This window comes from Hemicordylus capensis, chromosome 8, assembly GCF_027244095.1.
Source record: "Hemicordylus capensis ecotype Gifberg chromosome 8, rHemCap1.1.pri, whole genome shotgun sequence".
In the NCBI taxonomy this organism is placed as follows: domain Eukaryota; kingdom Metazoa; phylum Chordata; class Lepidosauria; order Squamata; family Cordylidae; genus Hemicordylus; species Hemicordylus capensis.
Window position 1 is genome coordinate 17,547,008 of NC_069664.1, and position 18,557 is coordinate 17,565,564.

An 18,557-nucleotide genomic window follows, 5' to 3' on the forward strand; every position below is an offset into this window, starting at 1 on the left:
AGTGGTAGCTTTGAGAATGGCTCCAGCTTCTTACAAGATTGGTCTGCCATTGATCCATCTGGCCTTCAATTTACTCACCAACCTGTGTTAGATTGAGATGAAGCTGGAAAGTAATTTTCAGCTAAATTACTCATCTTTTTAGTCCGATTGTGCAATAGGAATTTGTTTAAGCTGATGCAGTCCAGAACCTCAAAAGGAGGTACCATCTGAGGCAAAGTGTTGAAATGCAAGCATGCTGCTAAATGCAATGGCTGCTGAAAGAGAGAGAGAGGAGAATCTCTGGGATGAGAGAGACGGAGAATCTCTGGGATGATGTGCCAGGCTTTTATTGTGGACACCTAGGTTGGCTGATCTTGGGACGAGCAGGTGAGCACTGGGATATCTGAAGGGCCAGCCAGTGGTGTGGTGTTGAAGGGCTTGCTGTGGCAGTTCTGCAAAAGTTCCCATACTAGGTTACGTGTTCTCTCCTGGTATTAGTGCAGTATGGAGGATGAGAAGAGTAGGCCTGTGGGATATTGTTAGGTGGTAGCAGGGAGCACCAAGTGTAGTGGTGGACACTAGGATCCATAAGGTGGCGTGGAGCTGTCAGGAGTGTGAAAACTTCACACTTCAGCTTCTGGGAGATCCCTCCCTAGACCCTTTCTTTCAGCATACAGTAATCTAGAGACAAGCTGATTTACAAAATTGCTAAAAGAAGAGAATCTAGGAAGGCCTTCTGGTAGTGAGAATTTCTGTTCTTTATAGATCTAGACTGTCTTATGAATGCTAGTCCCAGCTATTCATATCGCTTTAGAGTAGTCCCGTCTGGACTAGAAGACCTTGGAGTTCTTCTAGTCTAGTCCCATCCTCCGTGCAAGAAACTACTATCGCATCCTTGACAGAGCATTCAGCCCCTGTTTGAAAACCTCCAGCAAAGGCTAGGAACATAGGAAGCCACCTTCTACTGAGACAATCCCTTGGTCCTTCTAGCTCAGTATTGTCTGCCCAGACTGGCAGTGGCTTCTCCAAGGTGACAGGCAGGAGTCTCTCTCAACCCTGGCTTGGAGAAGCCAGAGAGGGAACTTCAAGCTTTCTGCATGCAAGCATGCAGATACTCTTCCCAGGGTAGCCACTGCATGAGGCAGGCTATGACACTCGTGGCTCCTGCTTGAGCAGCAGGTGGGGGCCGTGGTCAGAGGTGCCTTTGCCCAGCTTCGGCTGGTCCACCAGTTGCGTCCCTATCTTGACCAGCAGGCCCTGGCAACCGTAACTCATGCCGTCGTCATCTTTCGTCTGGATTACTGTAATGCGCTGTACCTGGGGTTGCCTTTGAAGACGACCCAGAAGCTTCATTTGGTCCAGAATGTGGCGGCACGCCTGCTTATGGGTGCTAGGAGATATGATAGTGTTACACCTCTCCTGTAGTTGCTGCACTGGTTACCTATTTGCTTCCGGGTCCAATTCAAAGTGCTGGTTCTCACCTTTAAAACTCTTCAGGGCTTAGCACCTGTTTAACTGCAGGACCTCCTCTCCCAGCCAGTCCTCTCCCGTCCTGTGAGATCTTCTCAGGTAGCCCTTCTTTCAGTCCCTGGTCTCAGAGAGTTCTGTGGAAGGGCTTTCTCTGTTGCTGCCCCTTCTCTTTGGATTTCTCACACACACACACCCCCACCAGATTCGGCCTGCCTCCTCCCTTTCAGCCTTCAAAACCTTATTGAAGACATTTCTTTTCCGCCAGGCGTTTGCCCTTTAATTTTTGTTATTTATCCCACCCCCCCAAATCTTGGATACTGTTCTTGTGTACACCACCCTGAGTCTGTGGATTGGGCGGTATATTAAATCTCTTAATAAAATAAATCAATAAATGACACTGTTGATAGCTGTTAAACTCTGGAAAGTCTTCCTAGTGCTGTGCTCTCATCCACAGCCCAACAATGTTCTGCAGGTTCTACTTTCCCTGCCTGTATGCTCTGTGTTGTGTCGGGAGTGAATGAATGAGTGGGTGGTGGACACTTGGGTGAAGGTGTTTCCCTGCGTTACTGCTAGTGACCTTCTGAGTGATTGTGCTTCTTTTATCTGTACTTCTGTTTCCTCTTCTTCACTTTGCCTGGACTTACCTTTTGAGCTTGATTTTTCCACAGTATATGTGGGGAAGGGGTAATTTGGCATGAATTACGCTGGGGTGCCAGTTTGTTTTTAGCAGTGTAGAATTTGGAGGGCCAGGTGCGAGTTGTAGTATTTACACTTCCGGAGTTCTATACAGTTTTTTTTTTTTTTTTTTTTTTGGTGGTTGGCAGTGTTGAGGACAGATGTGCAGATTCTGTATGAACAGATGTACCGAAATGCGGAAGTGTTAGTCTCTCACTGCACCAGTCACCTATTCTCACTACCAGAAAGTGGGGGAGGGAGATCCCAAAATTATGTTAAATGGAGTATCTTATGGTGTATCTTACACTGTAGTATGTATGTGGCCTGGAGTATCTTACGGTGTTCAGAAAGGTACACTTTAGGTAATGATGCACTTGAACTTAAGTCTTAACAAGAGATGCCTTTTATGTGTAAATTCTTATTCCTATTGTCCTGGAAAACGGAGGTGGCTGGGATGCTTTTGAGGTTTTCAGCTTGTTTTGGGGCCTCTATGGTTACATCTTGTGTCTCTCAAGTAATAGAAGGTGCTCCCAGCGCTCCATCTGAGAGAGGGCCTCTTATGCTCAGGATTAAGCATCAGGTGGGGCTTGGCCGCTGTTGCTCATTGGCGCAGTCAAATGAGATTCCTTAGCCTGCTGCTTCTTGTGATAACCACTAGATGTTGCCAGTGTATAGTTGGAGGAAGAATTCTCTGACACATACATATGTGTGTATAGATAGATATATAGTGTGTGTATATATCTATATAGATATAGATAGTGTGTGTATGTGTGTATATATATATGTGTTTATATAAGAACTTATTTAATTTGCAACCTACTGCTCTTTTAAGCAACTTTTCAGACTTTAGAGAGATGGCAGCAGACAGGATTGTGTTACCTTAGGAAGCTAACATACTAATTGTGACACATCCTTTTTGAGGCCAGAGCCCCCTTCATCAGGTGCAAGAATTGATTGCCTTAGTGGGTATGTATATGTGTATGTAGACATGGGTGCACACATGTTCCTTGAGTACACAGAGAAGGGGAAAAGTGGTTTGCAAAGGTAAGCCAGTAGATGAAGCATTTTGTTGCTGTGTGTGTATACACACACACGCACACATGCACTTCCCTCTCTCACCCACTCACCCATTTCATGCATCTGACAAAGTGAGCTCTGGGTCCCTGAAAACTTATGTCTTAATATATTATTTTTTACTTTATGCTACAATATCCTTATGCCACAATACAAGTCTTTAAGGTATTACAGGACATTCTCCCTTAAAAAAACAAAACAGCCCAGACTTCAAAGTATGTGGAATATATTTTTTTTAAATAGCCATATGGAGTATTTTATTCCAAAATGAAATTGCTGGAAAATAACAAGAAAAACCTGAAAATGGATATGAGCCGCAGGTCAGGGAAACTGGTTTTCTGCAAGTAAGGGGGAGAGGCTGAGTTTGCCAGACAAGAGGAGCCATTGAAGAACACTTAACTGACAAAACGGAGTTTTCTGCTAGGTTGCTATAGGAAAGTCTCTTAAGGATAGGTGGCTTTGAAAAAGGAAAGGGAAGTATAAGAGAAAATATTTGGAGGCTATGGCTTGCCTGTCAATAGAAATATCTCTTACAAGATCTTCTGTGTTATCCTCCATTCACTCCCTTATCATAGTCCAGAATTTCTGACCTTGCAGTTAATTAGTACGATAGACTCTTCTGGCTGCAGGCTGCTGTCAAAAAGATGGTTTGAATGTCTGTCCATCTAAATAAATGCCAGTCTGTTTTCCCGTGCAGGTTGCATTTCTGTGAAAGGCTGTGCTTGCTGTGAGTTGGTTTGCTGAAGGCCTGTGAAAGGGCCATAGATGCATCTCCTAGCATGTTTGAAAATAGCTTGAGACTTGGTTGTTAGTGAAATCTACTGAAGTGGACATGTGGCTCTTTCCACCATGTCTTAAGGGACCCTGAGTAAGGAGAGGATCTGGGACCAATGTTCCCTTTAAGGCGTGCGAATGTGCTCACATGGTTTTTGTTTGTCTGCTCAGTCAATTTTAGAGCCTGCTCAGGTTGAATCTGGAAGGTCCCACTCTTAATGCATGTGTGTACACACTGACTTGATATTGCCACCCAGAACAAAACTCATTCTGCGCACACATTGAAAAAAATTAGGGAGAACACTGTCTGGGACTCTTTCCTTTCTTAAAGGATACTAGAATGTTGGAGTTCTGTTGCTTTTGTGGCTGACTAGGATTTAATCTGGTGATGGTGAAGAACATCACCAGGTTGATTTTCTTGGTAATTAACTAGAAACAGCCCAAGGCTTTTCCCATTGCCTCTGTCCCAGGCTTGTTGAGGGTCTTACAAAACTGTGGCACGTTGCTGGAAGAGTGAACCTTTTTTTTCTTTTTTTCGGGGGGGGGGGGATGTGTATGATTAGCATGGCTCCATCTTCACTGCCCCCCCCCTCAACAGCACTGGAGTTCTGAACAACTATTGCTAGCCTTAGGTGCAAATAGGATCATTTTATTGGCCTGCCATATGTTGTGCTATATGACTTTAAGTGTTCTGCTGTTCTGTGCAAATGTATATAAAATGTCCTGTATGTCTGATACTGTTTTTAAGCCACTGTAACGGGTACCTTTTAGAACACGTCTGAAATAATTTAGGATTTGACAATTTTGTATGTGAGAGAGCAGAGGGACTGAAAATACTGTAAATGAGAACCTTTTTGAAAGCAGCAGAGTTCCTATTGATCCAGGATGATCAGTAGTTTCAGGATCTTTTTTGGACAAATGGCTATGTGCTAATTTTTAGAAATTGATAGAATGTATGTGCGGCAGCTTTTGGGGGGCGGGGCTTGAACCTGCTCAGTCTGTATGTTCTGAACAGACTATCTGAGGTTCTGCCCAAAAATTCCAGATTTTCTGCAGTGAACAGCATGATGGCAGGAGGAGACATTGTGCTGGTGAGGTAACCGTAAAGCATCATGACTAGAAGCAGGGCCAAGTTGTGCAGGACACCCTTGCCCCAGAATTCTGGAGTCACTGGCAAACAATTGCAGATTTTCATACGTGTTTCTCAAATTAGAACTTAAATTGTTGTGCTGATATAGGGGGAGACAAAGCAAATGAAGAGCCTTGCGAATCAGTTCCACCTACCAGATAGTGCACTAACGAAATCATGATGGTCCAGTAGCCTTGAGCTGTAGCTTTTGGTAACAACAACATGTTTCCCTCTTCATAGGAATAAAAATCAGATTTGCTGCTTTTCATGGTTTTCAAGGTTTCACCTCCCCCCATGACACATTGAGGCAAAAATAGAACAAGACAGACAACACAGATCCACCCATCTTCCCCACTACCATCAGCTAAGTATGAGCAATGCCGAACCCTTTATTTAAAACTGATGCTTTTCCCACGCTCTCCTCCCACAGCTCCAACACTGCTGGTTTGTGGCCACTGCTCTGGTTCTCTGTTTTGATTGGTCAGCTAGTCTGGCAAGGGCTAAGACTGCAATCCTAGGAACTAGTTCAGACTTATTAACAAGGCATAAAAGATTAGGGATTGTCCCTAGTAGTAGAAATGAAGTGCACCACATAAGACAGCTCTTGATACATTTTCTCAGGATTTAGGAGCCAGACAATGGACACTTGGTGAAATTACCGGACTTAGTGATTGGCATTGTGGAGGGGGAGAGTGAATTGGCTTCTCTTTATCTCCTTTACAAGTTGCATGCTTAGGGCGACCTGGGACAAATAAAGATTTTATTAAATGACCTCTGCATATCCTTGTTTAGGCACCATGGTTAAGTTTCTAGGTGCCAAGACTCCCTGGCATCTGGGATTTGTCAAGCCTTGACCTAAGAGGTGCCTGCAGTACAGGTAGCTCCAGGTAATGCAAACAAGTACTTAAGTCTTCAGTTCTACTTCTTTGTACAGAAGAGTTGTCACTTGCATGTGGCTCCTCATAGCCAGGGGACCAGAGAGCTCTTCACAGAGGAGTTTAGATTCCACTCATCTTTTCCAGATTGAGAGCTGGAATTTAATAAGCCACTCCTGTCTGCTGCTTGCCTGATGTCGGGCGATGAGCTCCTGATGGCCTCTCAGGCAAGGGCTTCTCTGATCTATGCTAACTGAAGCATCTCAAAATCATCAAGGTATTAGCCAGTTTCCCTTGATGTATAATGGTTTTAGAAGGATATTGGAGCGGCACCTACCTGCCTCTCCCCCGCCCCCCAGCTTGCCTGTTCTATTTGTCCTTAAGCCCTCTTGGCTTCTGAAGTCTCCAGGCATTTTAGAAAGCTAGAAGCAGCCAGTGAAAAGGTTTGTTCTGTGCTACCATAACAACTGTCTCCATGGAAATGGCAATTCAGTGAGCGAACTTTTGGTAAAGTCAGTTCCAGCACCCTCCTTATCCTTGCTTGGTTTCAGAACCCTTTTAAAAAATGTTGGCAGTGAGCAGCGGAGCGTCCACCCCAAAGGTCTCCTCCTGTTTTCTGCTTTTCACGTGGAATTGCTGTGGAATGTAGTACTTGTTAACTAGAGCTCAATTTTATGCCCTGTTTTGTTACTTTTTTTGCCATTATGTGAATGTCGCCTTATTAAAACACCGTGTGCTGCCATATTTACTATAGAGCTTTATGGATGGATTTATTTATTTAGCACATTTTTATACCACCCCATATGTGAGTCCCTGGGCGGTTAACAGTCTAAAAAACACAGCATCCTTGTTGTGTTATAACTCTCAGTATAAGGATACCGAGAGTGGCAAACCAGGGTTGCTGTGAAGTTGGCAGGTTCTGTGGGGTTGCAGAAAAATAAGGGATCGTAATAATCGCTTGGCTCTCCCACTCCAAACTCCCCAAAAGTGCCACTAATTAGAACTGAGATAACACAGCCTTCATGCCACTGTGGAAATATCCTTGGCAACAGAAAGCAGCATGTCAGGCACCCCCACATGCAGTAAGGAGGAATAACTGAATAATTGTGGTGATCTCCACAGGCCTTGGGTACAGTGACTCTAAGGTGGCTCTTCCTGTGTCCCCTGAGCCCTCAGGATACCGTGCTGGCCTACACCGGGTCCTCTTGCTTATTGGTTCCCTGGAGCCATTGGGTGGCAGGATTTCTTTTTGACAGCAGCTGGTGTCCCTCCACCGCTGAAAGGGTCCTGAGGGGAATTAGTCTCCAAGGGTGCATCCCCCCCCACTGCGGCCCAGATTCTTCCATCTTGGCTGATGAAAGCATCTGAGGAGAGGAGAGGAGAAGGAAGAGGATCCATCTCCTTGCAATCCAGACCTTTACCACCCCACACCTGTGTCCCTTTCTGGTGGAAAAGGAAAGCCCCTCCTCCCCTTGCTGCTGAAAGAATCATTAGCCTCTCAAATGTTCCCAAATTACTTGCTCAAACTGATGCCTTGATCAGCCTGCAGTACTTGATTTGTTCCGATCCTCACCGCATAATGTGGCAAACAGGGAGCAGGGCTCCTTGGCAGGTGAATGGGCAGTCCGCCTCTTGTCTTCTGACAGCTTGCTTGTAACCCCTTGCACAGCTGTCAAAGCACATGCCTTGGTATTGGAAATTAGATGCTTTGGTCTGGATGCCTTAAAACACCCTTTATCTTTTAATTCCCCTACGGACTGTTGCTGGAAGTATCCCTTATACTTCAGTTTTAGAAATGCGTTTGAGTTTTTCTTTGAGTGAGTTTGGGACATATTTTGACAGGCTGTGGAAACCTACATAAACAGCCTTTCTTGTCTGTCTGAGTCATTCATAAATATATAACTCCATTTTGACTGCACAGTAGCAGGATAAAGCTGCGGTCCTTCAATATTTGCAGAGCTACATAATCGTAGTAGATAGATGAAGAGGCTGGATGATCGTGATTAAAGAGATCTGGGCAAACTGGCTAGGATTAGGGGGAGGGAATAGCGGATGCAGTTTTCAGAACAAACTGCGGTATGTTTTCCACAGTTGGTTAACAAGACAATTCTTTGTCCTGTGCTACATGATAAAGATCTGTGCCACATCTATGCAATAAACTATATCTACTCAAAGATTTCTTCTTTGTGTAAGCCCTTATGGTAAATCATTAGCATGGCTGGTTCTCTTCTTATCTGGTCCTAATGTTATGTGATAAGCTGATAGAAGAAAGCTGCACTTTTCTGTTTTTTGTTTTGGCGCGGGGCAGTTAGTTCTATCATGACTGAATCTGACCCAATGGTAGGAGAAGTATAGAGCAATGATTGACTCCCATTTTGAATGTATGAATTCTATATCCGGTTTGGCTGCTGAGGGATACTACCCTGCTTTGGAAGATTAGAATGGAAAAGACGATGGCTGACATCCCGACTAATGTTGTGCCAGTGCAATGAACAAAGATGCACACAGGCAAGAAGGTCAAGTAGCTGAGCAGATGCTCAGAGTTTCTCACACTCTCAGTTTGCTTCCACTGTCGCTGTTGTGGATACTTTGCACAGTTCCCTGCAGGATATATGGGCTGAGGAAGAATCATGAAACTGATACTTTAAGACACACTATATCACTCACAACTCTGTATAAAAATACTTAGGAAAATGAGTTACACCACGACTCGGAACAGCCAAGCAGCCAAAATGATGATATATTTAAAATCTCCATTAAGGTGATTTTCTGGCATTTGGATACTTGTGGCTTGCTGCACCAGACTCTTTGATAATCTGAGTTGGGTGGGGGTGGAGCAGAGAGCCATCTTGTACGTGACAGAGCCTCTCATCCTATGATATATGAAATCCCCACAGTTGGCAACCTCATTAGCAGAATTAATCTGTTCAATTTGTCTCTCAGACATCAAAACACCTCTAATTCTGCAAAATGAGATGTGTCCTAATTTTTTTTTAAGTATAAATACTGCGTCCTGGTGTTGATTAAAACTTGCTAAATGGTCCATCTAATGCAGGCTGTAATTCTGAATTATTAGAAACTTGAATAGAAACTTTGTATTAACAAGAATTTTCAAAGTGAATAGTGACACTTTTCCTTATGTAATCCTGAAATATGTCCCACATTTGTTAGGATCATTCGGTTAAAATGTTTAAATGTGAAACATGGCTGTTGGATCAAGCGTGAAGGCTCTAAACATCCTGCCTGAGAACTTGTGTCATCATCTGTGTTGAAAGCCTATCTAGGTCAAGACAGTAAATATTTGTCCCAATCCATAACTGCTAAAGGAAGTTTGTTTTTTTAAAAAGGTTTATGGTAAGTAACTATTATGTTCAGTTCAGAATCTGATGCATAATATCTTTTCTTGCTCTGCATCACCAAGGTCTATTTATTTGTAAACGTTTCTTCCCTTTCCAATAATGTTGATAGCTGCCGAGTGAAGCATTCTGGATTATTTTAAGTAGGCATGTAAATACTGCAAGGCTTTCAAGGTATTTCAAGATATTGAAATACTTCTCAATATCTTTAAGAGTGTGGTTGACTTCCAAAGTACAAAATAATTGCCCTGCTGGTCCAGACCATAGTCTATGTAGTCCAGCATTCTGTCTCCAATAATGGATCTCTGGGGAACTCATGAACAGGTGATAGCCAGACCCTGGGGATAATACGGAATAGCTATCAGAGGGGTGCTGTTTCTGAACCTTTAGATTCCTTTAACTGTAATGACTAGACCTATTCTCGATGACTTCGTCTATTTGCTTTTTAAAAGTCAGCTATGGTGGCTGTCAGCCACCTAATGGTGCAGTAGGGAAGTAACTTGCCTAGGGAGCAAGGGGTTGCTGATTCGAATCCCTGCTGGTATGTTTCCCAGACTATGGGAAACACCTACATCGGGCAGCAGCGATATAGGAAGATGCTGAAAGTCATCATCTCATACTGCATGGGAGATGGCAATGGTAAAGCCCTCCTGTATTCTACCAACGACAACCACAGGGCTCTGTGGTCGCCAGGGGTCGACACTGACTTGACAGCACAACTTTTTACTTTATAGTGGCTGTCACCACATCTTACAATAAATTCCATTAGTTAGCTTATATATGAAGTGAAGGTGTTCTGTCTGCCCCTGAAACCATTTCCCATCGGTTGGATGTATGTATGTATTTTATTTAACAAATTTCTATACTGCCCCAAACTCACGTGAATGGTCTCTAGTTATACTGACATGAGAGAGAATTGTCCAAAGAGTATATAACTCTATTAACTCTCATACCTGCCAGCTTGGCCCTGTTTTCCCATTAACATGGATTAGTCTTTTTGATGGGATTTTATTTATCTGTGCTTGTTGATGATGATTATCCATCTTCATTTTGAGAAGAGATCATTTAGAATACTGACTGACTTCCATTCTGGATGTTCCCTGGTACTGTGGGCTTTCCTCCAGAAGCCAGTTAAAGAATTTCTGCAGCCAGTCATCTGATTCCATCATACTTGCATGGAGTTTGTTTCTTTGGTTAGTACCCTGTGCCTCAAAATGTCCTCCATGCTTAACCAATTGAAAACTGTCCTCTAGACATTTTTATCTTATCCACACATGGGCATCCTGAAGGTCTGCTTGCAGTGCTACCTTGGTTGCCCAGAACCTCTTAACTTAACAATCCCTATTTGGCTTCTAAGGCCACCAACCCCAGTTACATTTCCCAGGTACACTCATGCATCTGACCCCTTCCCAGCATTCTAACAGCCTCTCTGGATGATGTGTGATGTCCACACCAGGCAAAGCGAACGATCTCTGTGCTGCTGATCGCATTTGGATTGTGGAGTCTTAGCACTAGATTCTCAGCTCTACTCATTAAACCTCTTCTCTCCAGTGACTTCTGGGAGTTCTTATGTTTTGCCTTTTAACATTAACACCTGAAACCCATCTTCTGCACAAGTGGCCTCAAAAGAACATCCACAGTTCTGAGTTAACTGGGCTAATTTCCTCTTAAAAAGTGGCTTCCTCTCTGGGTTGCTCTGGTTAACTGGAACACTTGTGTATGAGAAATGGTGTGGCTACAGTCATCCCTTGCCAACCACGGTTTTGCCACTGTGGTTTTGAGTGTATGAGAGTCGGAAACTGCGACAGGTCTTGCCAACCGTGACCAGAGTACCGGCAGTTGGCAAGGGTTTTTAGTGATGGGGTGGGTGGGCTTCAGCAGTTGGGTCTGGGTTCAGAGGTTCAATCTGCTCATTCTGCTTGGTGATCCTTAGGAACATAGGAAACTGCCATATACTGAGTCAGACCATTGGTCTATCTAGCTCAGTATTGTCTTCACAGACTGGCAGCGGCTTCTCCAAGGTTGCAGGCAGGAATCTCTCTCAGCTCTCTCTTGGAGAGGCTGCCAGGGAGGGAACTTGAAACCTTCTGCTCTTCCCAGAGCGGCTTCATCCCCTAAGGGGAATATCTTGCAGTGCTCACACATTAAGTCTCCCATTCATATGCAACCAGGGCAGACCCTGCTTAGCTATGGGGACAAGTCATGCTTGCTACCACAAGACCTGCTGTCCTCTCCTTGCTGTCCCTTGCCAATTTATAATGCCTTTGAATGATTTTATGGGGTTCATACAATTTCCAGAGGTTCCATCTGCTCATTCTTCTTGGTGACTCTTGGTGATATTATAGGATTTTTTGTGATTTTTTTTTTAAAGCATTTTTTTGGTGTCCCACCCCCTTTTATTTTTAGGGCTTTTTGCTGTTGCTGTTGCTGCGGTTCCCCCAACCCCCTGTTTCCCATAGACTTTAATGCCTTGCCAACTGCAAGCGTGGTGTAGTGGTTAGAGTGCTAGACTAGGACCGGGGAGACCCGAGTTCAAATCCCCATTCAGCCATGAAACTAGCTGGGTGACTCTGGGCCAGTCACTTCTCTCTCAGCCTAACCTACTTCACAGGGTTGTTGTGAAGAGAAACCGAAGTACGTAGTACACCGCTCCGGGCTCCTTGGAGGAATAGCAGGATATAAATGTAATAATACTAATAATAACTGCGAATTTGCCAACGGCAAGGTTTTGCCAGAACAGAACCCTACTGGTTGGTGAGGGATTTGCTAGCTTTTTCTCTTTGCTCCTGAAGAGTCTTTCTTCTCAACACACTGTGCTGGTGCTCTTGCAAACTGTTCTGTTGCAAGCGTCCTGCAAGGATGCGGGTGGGATTTATATTCGGTCTTCTTTGAGACTGGACGTTGTAGCAGGGGTCTGAAGCAGCCCAAGAGGGACATTCCACTCTTCTTCCCTTTTTTGCTGTTCTTCTGCTGTCTGTGTCCATCTGAATTTTGTGCTCCCTTACATAGAGCTCTTGCTGGCAAACCACCTTGCCTGCCTGGGAGGGTGGGGGGCTTGTGGAAAACTGCTTCTGTATCTTGCCACTGAGGGCAGCAGGCCAAGGCGAATGAGTCTAATTTCTAGTGACTTCGAAAGGGCAGCACCAAGTGCGTGCCATTCCATTCCCGTCTTTAGTCGCTGTGGTCATATGTCACCCAGTTCAGCAAATTTAAATAGTAGAAGTAAATCCAGATGCCATTAGAAAATACCTAGAGCAGACCGTTCGCCTCTCTTCACCCATTTCATGAGGTCTTGTCCTATCCCCGATTAAGCTTGCATCTCTGGTTGTTTCCCACATTACTGAGACTGACCACAGCTACACTTTGCTTTGTCTGTTTTTTTTAAACTGGTCTGGAGGCTGCCAAAAACGACACAGGATGGAGTGGGGGCTCGATGTGATTGAGGGGCCATGATGAGACTCAGCCTCCAGACCTGCAACCGTGGTCCTTTTCAGGCACTGGCAGAGCAGTGTCTCTTGTTGCTTCAGTCAAAGAAAGGGCGACGGCTTCTGTATTTAAAAAGGCCTGCCTGGGCTTCACAGATTAATGGCATGCAGTCATGTCGTAGCAACTGGCATCCCTCGGTTTCGTCTGGTAGATCTGTCAGCCTTATGGAATACTGCAATAGAAACTCTGTCAGATATTTTATATATCTCCAACTCATTGGAGGTATATGGGAGTGGGTGGACTTAAGCGGTTTCATGCCAGCATCTGTTACTCAACAGGGGAGAGAGATGTCTGCTGAAGGTGATTCTAAATGGGGGTGAAGTGGCCCACAGATGCTTCAAGTGGGTGAAGTCTCTGGCTTCATCATGCAGCTTTTCCTGTTTGTTTCCTGCTCTTCTCACATTCCTCCATTTGATACTTGGTCTCCTCTTCTCTTCCCTCAGGAAACAAGAGCAGTTCCAGGCAAATCCTGACAGTTACAATGGAGCTGTGCGAGAGAACTACACCTGGTCCCAAGACTACAGTGACCTGGAGATTAAAGTGCCCGTGCCCAAAGACATTCGGAAAGGCAGGCAGGTAATGAGCACCTGAGTTGTTTGTCATGGATTATAATAGCAATAGCAATAGCACTTGCATTTATATACCGCTTTATAGCCGGAGCTCTCTAAGCGGTTTACAATGATTTAGCATATTGCCCCCAACATTCTGGGTACTCATTTTACCGACCTCGGAAGGATGGAAGGCTGAGTCAACCTTGAGCCCCTGGTCAGGATCGAACTTGTAACCTTCTGGTTACAGGGCGGCAGTTTTACCACTGCACCACCAGGGGCTCTTTGGATATTTTGCAAGCGTAATGCTTTTTAGGGTCTGTGCAAGCACTACCAGGATCATCTCCTCTTTTGGGTGGAGGTCTGTTCCATACAAAAACACAGTGGCTTGTGAGTGGCCCATCATAATCGGCATGGTGTAATGGCTAGAGCATCGGAATAGGACCAGGGAAACCCGAGTTCAAATCCCCATTCAGCCATGAAACTAGCTGGGTGACTCTGGGCCAGTCACTTCTCTCTCAGCCTAACCTACTTCACAGGGTTGTTGTGAAGAGAAACCGAAGTATGTAGTACACCGCTCTGAGCTCCTTGGAGGAAGAGCGGGATATTAAAATGTAACAAACAAACAAACAAACAAATAAAATGTTCCTTTTGCGGAAATTATAATCTCACCATTATGGTTCTGAGATTTAAAAACTCTGAACCCTTTATTGTGTAAGCTGCCTCACTGATTTGGAACCAGATTTTCCTGGGAGATGTTATTTACCAGGATTTATTTTCTGCTAAGTGCCCTGGGACTCTGCCTTGTGGAGTGTGAAGCATTTTAATTGTTGCCTGCTGGAGAAACTCCTTTTGCAAGCAAAGGCTGTGTATGGGCGAGATGGATTTAAGCCAGAATAGTGTCTGCTACTACAGCATGTAGCAGGAATGGGTATCCATTTCACTCAGTGTGGCTTTACTCTGTCTGTGAGTCACAAAGAGAGAGAAGCTTGAGTTGGGTAAATCCATGAGTCAAGCCTGCTTTCCTGTCTGATTTCCTGCTGGTGTTACCTTTGCCCCGAGCTGCTGCTCTGGGGGTGTCAACAACGCTTATGTGATCATCCCGCTATGGGAAAACCAGAGTTTCTTGTACTTAGGCTGATAGTTGCTTTGCAGGAAACATTCTTTTCCTAATAGAGTTGTGAATTTCTCCTCCATGTTTAAATTTTTCAGGTGGTTGTAGCTCTCCACCCACCTTCCTTTTTCTCCGTTCTCTCCGTTTACTTGAAATATTTCTTTTTCTGGACAGAAGAATGATGCTTTTTAAAAAGAATTGCCTATCTGTGGTAGGCAGTTCTCTACTGTAGTCCTACTAGTGAGGGGGAGTCTGCAGAGACCTACGCAGCATGGGCATGCTGACAGAAGTGGTTAGAATGGAGGCTTATTTTTATTTTCTGCTATCGGAGGAGCTGTTAAAGAAGCGGGGATGCAGTGATTCTGTATATGTGTTTTCCATCTGGGGAATGGCTTGTTTTACTTCCCCACCACTGTATTCAGGGCAGCTGAACTACATACTCCTAGCTTTGTACATTAGCTTCAACTCACAGTTCTGTGTCCTGTCAGAATAGCTCTGTTAGGAACCCTAAGTAGTAGCGATAGTGCAGGAGCAGCGGTGGGAGTTGTTAGCACAGTTAAGAGTCACACTGGAGCCAGCAGAGGGAGCACAATACCCACTCCTTTAAAAACAGGAAACGTCTTGGTACCTTGCCTGCTAAACGAAATGTCTTGAGCAAAGAGACACCTTTTTAAAGTGGCGATTCTCTTCAATTTAGCCGGGGAAGAGCAACTGGCCCTATCCATCCCCAGCACAGCATCCCTCCAGTGGCTATCTTGTGTTTCTTTTTAGATTGGGGACCCTTTGGGGACAGGGGGCCATCTTAATTGTGTATTATTTATTTTTCTATGTAAAACCCCTTTGGGAACTTTGGTTGAAGAGTGGTATATAAATATTCATAGTAGAATATTGTTGCATACCTTAAGAGGTGCAACAAAAAATGAACTTGCTGCTATTCTGTATGTTTCCTAGTATTTTGTAGTTTTGGAAGGAGGTAAATTCTGAGCAGGCATTGAAAGATCAGAAATGTTTTGGCTATTCTGTGGCACTCTGATGCCATGCTGTGGACCAGGAGGTGGAGCGTGCCAGTGGTGTTTTCCTGTGATAGTACCCTTGCATGGGACCTTCTAGAAAACAACCTGCACTCCTCTACCCCCACCACAACTTCCAAATTGTCAGGCTGTGCTGAATCCACTGGATCAGGCGACACGCCTTATCCTCTGCTGTATTAGACTGATCTACTTCAACATCCAGTTTTCCATAGTGGCCAACTGGATCCTTCTAGAAAGCACACAAGGAAGATATTAAGGGAACAGCTTTTTGCTGCTGCTGGGCTGGCTCCCTATGCCACAGGTGGAATGTATGTATGTTTTTATAATTTGATGTGTCACCAAAACATGTGTCTCAGGATAATGTACGCATAGGTAAGAATTCAAAACCCACAACAATTAAAACAGACAAACGATACACAACATTTTGAAACGAGTTAAAACATTTTAACCTAAAGCCTGGCTGAACGAATGTGTCTTAAGGGTTTTTCTGAAAGCTGCCAGAGTGGTTGCAGCCCCTGCCACTGATACTCGGTGATATACTACCTCTATACTACCATAGAGGCGTCATTAAAGTATCATGGTGCATGACCATTCCTCCATGAAGATGTCCAGTTTCCTTTTAAAGCCATCCAAGGCCTCACCTTGTGAAAGAAACTTCCATTGCATGAAGAATGGACTTCATTTAACTTCTTTAAAGCCCAGAAGGAACCAGGAAAGGACAAAGTTGGAGTTCAGTTTCTAAAAACTGGGGGGAGCGGGTAGTTTGTGCTTATATTTCACCCTCAGTGCTTTTTTAATGAACAACTCAGAATGAGCAGCAGGTATGCCTACTGTCCCCAAAAGCCGCAGTTTGATGCCTGACATAAGTCACTTGGTGTGGTGGTGTTCTGTGTCATTGTACTTTCCCCCTGAATCTATCTGCCAGACAACAACCCAGTTTCACGGAAGAAAAGCAAATCTTTGCAATCTGAAAACAGAACTAGCACGTGCTATTCTCTTCACTAATATTTGCTACCAGTGTTTAAACTGGCTTAATTGACATTGGTGATCTCATTTCACCCATTATTCGTCTTTTGGTTTAATGCTTTCAGAGACCTGGTTTAAGCCAGGATTTGACAAATTGCAGGCATCAGGAAGGCTGTGGGACCTAGACGAGCATATGTAGAGGCATTTGATAAAATCTTTATTTGTCCCAGGCAGCCCTGTTGCTGTTCAAGTATGTTTATTGTAAAGAGGATAAAGAGAAGACCATATCCCCCTCCACAATGTCAATCACTGACTCTGATAACTTTGTCAAGTGACCATTGTCTGGCTCGTAAACTTTTGGGCTGGCTCCTAGATCCAAAGAAAATTTGTCAAGGCCTGGTTTAGGCTTATAGAAAGTGCTTTAGAACAGCAAAAGGCAATGGGGGTTTCCTTGTAATTGTCTTAATATCCAGGGTTTTTTTGATGGCCCAAATGTAGAAAAAGAGGCTGAAAATCAAATCATGAAGCTGAGTTTGGGCCTTAATTTTGAGTCCTGCAAGACCCATAGTAACTCTCGTTTGAAGCTCTGGCCTCTGACCTCAAGGCCTGGTTTTAAAGACGCTGTCTCATGCACACCTGAAGTGCACCTTGTGATATTGTTGGCGGTAGCTGCAATTTCTACATAACCAGAATTTAAAACATTTGTGTGTGTGTGGAAATGCAGCAGCATTTGCTTCCACCCAGTCATGCGTCATGAATGGCGTTAATTTATGAGGGGGCTTGAAGGGGCTGTAACTGTGTTCTGCTTTACCCTCTGTGATGGCTCAGCAGTTAATTATTCAGTTGAGAAGTGCTTTTCTAGGTTGTGAACTCAGTGTGTATCAAGGTCATGTGTTTTTCCTCTCTGCAAGTTAAATTGTTGGAGCCCTTTGACTCTTTATCCAAGTCTTTATTCGTTATCTCAGTAGCATATGAAAGAGTTATGAGCCCTCGTAGAATTTCACCAGTGTGTCTGTTCATATTCTTTGCATGCCCACCTTTGCTATATGAGCATTCATAAATAAACCAAGAAACTGTCCTTTGATGATGAAAACCGGGTCTACAGAATTGAGATAGCGCAGACCTTGGATCCCTAGACATCATTGGGCTAGAGCTTCCATCATCCCATTGTGGCTGGAAATGATGGAGGCATACCAGCCATGCCGTCTGTGTCAGCATGATGATGTTAGAGGAAGGGGCATGGCCAATGTACTCCGTGGCTTGTTCCCAGGCCACTGGAAACCTCATAATGCCCCTAGTTGGAGTGGGGCTTCATTGTCCATTTGCCATAGCCACTAGACTGCAACCCCCCCCAACCCTTTTTTTGGTTAAACTTTATCAACTGTCTTCCTAAAAATAACTTTGCCCATGACAGCACACAATAAAAACAAAATAGGGTACATATAATGCAATGAAGTGATGAACATCATGTCTACAGCCCATTTATGTACAATTTCTATATAGTGTTCCTGTCCATTCTCCCAGAACTTTGTGGAATTTCTTTGGAAACCTACGTCACGTAAGCAGACTAAATTAATCATGTTAGTTTTAATTGATTAAATATGCAAACAAAAAACAACCCACTGATTTGAACCAAACAGTCATTCTGAAGTAAGCATTATTTTTGGATGTGCAGATGTGATAGCAGGTATCCTCTTAGGAGAGGCATTCCTTTGCATGAGAGAAAGAAGAGGCATTCTTCATTCTAAGATTATCCTTGTAAATAACCTTTGTATATTTGCATTAACAGTTTTAAAAATCTGTTACGTGATTAATCTGTTAGGTAACTGAATATGTATTGCAGCCCTAGAATAAACTGAGAAGCAGCTTCTCTTTTTGTTCTTCATACTCGTGTCAGTTGTATTGCACATCTTTCAGTTGCATGTTTAATGTATGTTCTGGTTTTTGTGGCCTTGTTTTCCATTCCCTGCTTGGCCACCTGTCCTTTCATAAAGGTACTCACCCGTTCTTGACCCGGAGTGTAGGCAGCTTCCTCTCAGAAAGGTTTCATTTTTTGTTATTTGGCATACCAAATGCAGCT

At 44.0% G+C, this 18,557-nt stretch overlaps 1 protein-coding gene across 1 annotated transcript in view; it reads left to right on the top strand.

Annotated features, from left to right (window-relative positions):
- The window catches only part of NUDCD3 (NudC domain containing 3), a 48,405-nt gene that overhangs the window by 13,784 nt on the left and 16,064 nt on the right, over positions 1-18,557 (top strand). Inside the window, exon 3 of the mRNA XM_053269936.1 lies at positions 13,262-13,394. Coding sequence (XP_053125911.1) covers positions 13,262-13,394 — 133 coding nt within the window. The remainder of the gene's footprint in view (positions 1-13,261; positions 13,395-18,557) is intronic.